A 4,000-nucleotide genomic window follows, 5' to 3' on the forward strand; every position below is an offset into this window, starting at 1 on the left:
TAACTATTAAAGAAAACATGGGGACAATTCTGTTCTAATGTAGTTTGACCTTTGTAACTGCTGTGCAGACATACTAATAAAATAGGGCTTTAACTAATTATATAAATTACTAATTAACGAATACGTATTATACTTACTTATTCTTATTCTTATCATTCTTTATGAGCGCAGTGACAGTAAGGTATCTAATTACTTATTTATTTAGTATTCCATAACTTCATAACAGAGATGGTCAAACTAAAGTAGAGACATGGCAGAAATCCTACAATGAAGCGGGACAGTGACGTGTTGTCCGTGAGAGGGCGATCAAGAGAAGAGAGAGAGCGGCCCCATTGAGGGAGTTTACAGATGAAAAGACACGGAAAGACAGAGGCACAATAACAAGTATATTTGTTGCGAGACGCTACGATACTAATTGTGGGCTTATCGTGTTGATTCGGCCACAATAGAACACAAAAAAAACTCTCGCTCTCTCCAGAGGGGCAGGTCAGACAAAAATGGCAAATATATAAGATCAAGGACCTTTGCACGTCCTTGATCTTATATATTTATTTCATGTAATGGTTATGAATCATTGGGATTTGATGATGGCCCTTAGTGTTAACAATGTGTCACAACGTGCACGCTCTTTCCTTTGCCTCTCTGCAGGTGGAGGCCCTGACCCATCAGAACCGAGCCACCACTGTGCACGCTGTGCGAGACTCCGAGCTGGCCAAGCTACCAGAAGGAGCTCTCAGCTCCATCAAGAGGAAATACCCGCAGGTAGGCTGAACCTTCATCTTAAAAAGGAAATTCAGCTGATGTGAAAACACAAACACAATTCATTTTCAATGAGTTTTTATTGGATATTGATTTGATTGTAGAAATGTCCAAAAGGTCAGCTTTGAAAATGAATGAAGATGTTACCCCAGACAATGAGAACATATCTATAATTCATCATCAACTTCACAAAAGTGTGGGTAAAGGGAAGGCATGGGACCATATAAAAAATGCATGCCACAATTATCCCTGTTGAAAATAAATTGATTTACTATGATATCCCACTTCTAAATATAACTGAAATGGCACAAAAGACCTTCCTAAAACATAACTTTACGGTACATTTAGTTAAGAAAGAAATATTGAATTGCAGACACATACATTTTTCAGGGAACATCCTTTTATGGAAAAGCCTGCAATCTTTAATTAAATATATGTTAAATATTAAGATCCATGCACAATAAAGTATAATAATAAAAAATCGGTTCTTTCTTAAATGATAATTCTTTAATTCTTTTCACCAGGCTTCATTTTTCAATTCTCTGTCTATACTATCCAAAAATGAAAATTCACCACAATCATCTCATTATATGTTTTACGCTCCGCAATAAGATCCTATATCACCCAGTAATAGTAAAGGGTTCCCAAAAATGTATTTTCTTTGTATTTTGAATTGAAATGTTGTTGCGAACATATCTAAAGCATAACTATTTACATGATGGGAAAGTTGCAACCTGAAACACAAAGGCTCTTATTAAATATGCTGGCCTCTCAGGTTGTCACCAGGTTGATCCACTTACTGGGGGAGAAGATCCTCCAGCAGGTCAACGGTCCTCTGACAGGTGAGGTATCTTCATATGCTCAGAGTGTTGCCTCCACCTGTGTTGGTGTTAATCTCCACTCACTGTTGAGGGGGAGGTTTGCTAATGTGTGTGCATGTCCTCAGCTCGCAGTTTAGCCCTTCACACTCCGGGCAGTAAGTGGGATGCGGGGAACCAAGCCTCCAACCTCTCCACGGTGACGGTGCTGCCTGTATCAGAAGAAGTGCCTCTCACCGCCTTCACCCTGGAGCTGCAGCATGCACTCATGGCAATAGGTAAGAAATACTCAGAATCTTGCTGACGGCAGTTTTCGGTGCCATCCTCCGCAGAGAGGGCAGAGCTCAGGGTCGAGGACACTTCAGGTTCCGGATGGTCTCTTTTTATATAATATTAAATTAGCCCAAACCATTTCCAGCGTGGGCACACATTCTGCCTTCTCAGGAAACCTCTGCTTATGGCCGCCCAACCAGAGCCTTGTTCTGCTCGACTCATACAACTTAGGTGTGATGTGTCTGGTCCTCTTGTACAATAGCTACTCCCTAGTACGATGTAACACCTCTGGCTCTTCCACAGTAGATGAATGTTAGGATCTCCTGTTTACTCCAGGTCTCCAATCTGAACTGGGAGCGTGCCTTAGGTACATATTGAATTGAGGAAATTGGATTTTATTCCAGCAAGAGCGTTTAAAGCCTAAGGGAGTGTCTGTCCTGTCCAGTGTGTTTTATGGCTTTGAATGTATTAGCTAAAACAGTAAAGTGTGTTACCTGTACTCCCAGTGCAGAACCCTTTGTTCATTTAGGTTATTGTAATATTATGATTAAAAGCACTTCTCATGCCGCCTGTCTGAGTCACATTGACTGTACCTGCTGTGTTTTTCCACATACAGGTCCCACGCTTCTGCTGACCAGTGATGTCATTAAACAGCGACTTGGAGCTGCAGCATTAGACAGGTGTGATTTGTGACTCACTGAGAATCGTGTGGAAAGTGGTTCATTCTTCTCAGCCCCCCCAACACACTCTGCTCTTACTACTTGTTGGCTTATTTGATACTTTGTTGGCTGGCTGTCATTCTGGCTCACTCATTACATTCAGCTTAAGTATACTTAATTGGCGCAAATGGATGTTCAGTGTTCTGCCAGTTCGGCTGTCATTAATGCACTTCTTCCCTCTGCAGTGTCCACGAGTACCGTCTGTCCAGCTGGCTGGGCCAACAGGAAGACATCCATCGCATAGTTCTGTACCAGACGGACTACACACTGACCCCCTGGACGCAGCGCTGCATCCGTCAGGCCGACTGCATCATTATCGTGGGACTAGGAGAGCAGGACCCTGCCGTGGGGGAGGTGAGATGTTAGGGTGGGTGTGGAGAGAGGTGGGAAGAGAATAGGAGACAAATGGGCTATGGAGTAAGGAATTATATTTTTTCTGGAACTGTAGTCTTTAGCCAACATAATTCCTTATTGTATCTGTCTTGTAATTTTCAGTGTAGGATTTGGGCGTATCTTTTGCTGCAGGACTGTATATGGGAGAGTGACTCAAAATGAACCAAATACTAATGCTCATTCATTATCTCTTTAGTGCTACATTACTCACGGTGTGGCGGAAAAATCTATATCTGACCTTCGACACACTGACAATCATTTCTAGGAGGATGAGGTTACTTTTGGTTTTAGTCTTTTTGCTGGATTTGTCAACTACAACAGAAAAAGTGTTTATCAGCTAATCTCCACAACACGAGACATTTAAAAATAATCGAACATAAAATCTGAACATCTTGAAAGCTGGAAGTTAATTGAACACCTTAAAGGGTTTATGGTGCTCACCATACATTAACTCACCTTTGTCAGGATTTCCTCTCCAGAGAAATCCTCACACCGATTACTGTTAGGTGTTTTTGTGATTTGATATTAGGGTCAGTTATCCTCTAGAATCACGGTGGGGGTTTGTATCGGACCCTTGGGCGTATTGACTAAATGAGCAAAAGGGTGGATGCTGTTAAAGAGAGAGGGGGTGCGGGAGACGGAAGCGCCGGTCCAGCTGATGAAGGGGAGGTAATTGCCTTCTAAGGGACAAATGGGCACAGAGAAAGGTAAAGAATGTTCCCCCGTTTTTAACAGGAGATGGACCGATCAATATCAGCCCAGGCTCGGAATGAGTCATAGCTCTGGGTTTTATCTTTCAACACACACACACACACACACACACACACACACACACACACACACACACACACACACACACACACACACACACACACACACACACACACACACACACACACACACACACACACACACACACACACACACACACACACACACACACACTACGTACGTACGTACGTACGTACGTACGTACGTACGTACGTACTACTACTACTACTACGTACTACGTACGTACGTACGTACGTACGTACGTAA

General features: G+C 42.5%; 1 protein-coding gene across 1 annotated transcript in view; it reads left to right on the forward strand.

Annotated features, from left to right (window-relative positions):
• Positions 1 to 4,000, forward strand: part of pnpla7b (patatin-like phospholipase domain containing 7b) — a 29,712-nt gene that overhangs the window by 12,331 nt on the left and 13,381 nt on the right. Inside the window, exons 20-24 of the mRNA XM_010782323.1 lie at positions 649 to 762; positions 1,535 to 1,601; positions 1,706 to 1,855; positions 2,467 to 2,530; positions 2,755 to 2,923. Coding sequence (XP_010780625.1) covers positions 649 to 762; positions 1,535 to 1,601; positions 1,706 to 1,855; positions 2,467 to 2,530; positions 2,755 to 2,923 — 564 coding nt within the window. The remainder of the gene's footprint in view (positions 1 to 648; positions 763 to 1,534; positions 1,602 to 1,705; positions 1,856 to 2,466; positions 2,531 to 2,754; positions 2,924 to 4,000) is intronic.

Source organism: Notothenia coriiceps, unplaced genomic scaffold (assembly GCF_000735185.1).
Source record: "Notothenia coriiceps isolate Sejong01 unplaced genomic scaffold, NC01 NC01_scaffold00024633, whole genome shotgun sequence".
NCBI classification, from domain to species: domain Eukaryota; kingdom Metazoa; phylum Chordata; class Actinopteri; order Perciformes; family Nototheniidae; genus Notothenia; species Notothenia coriiceps.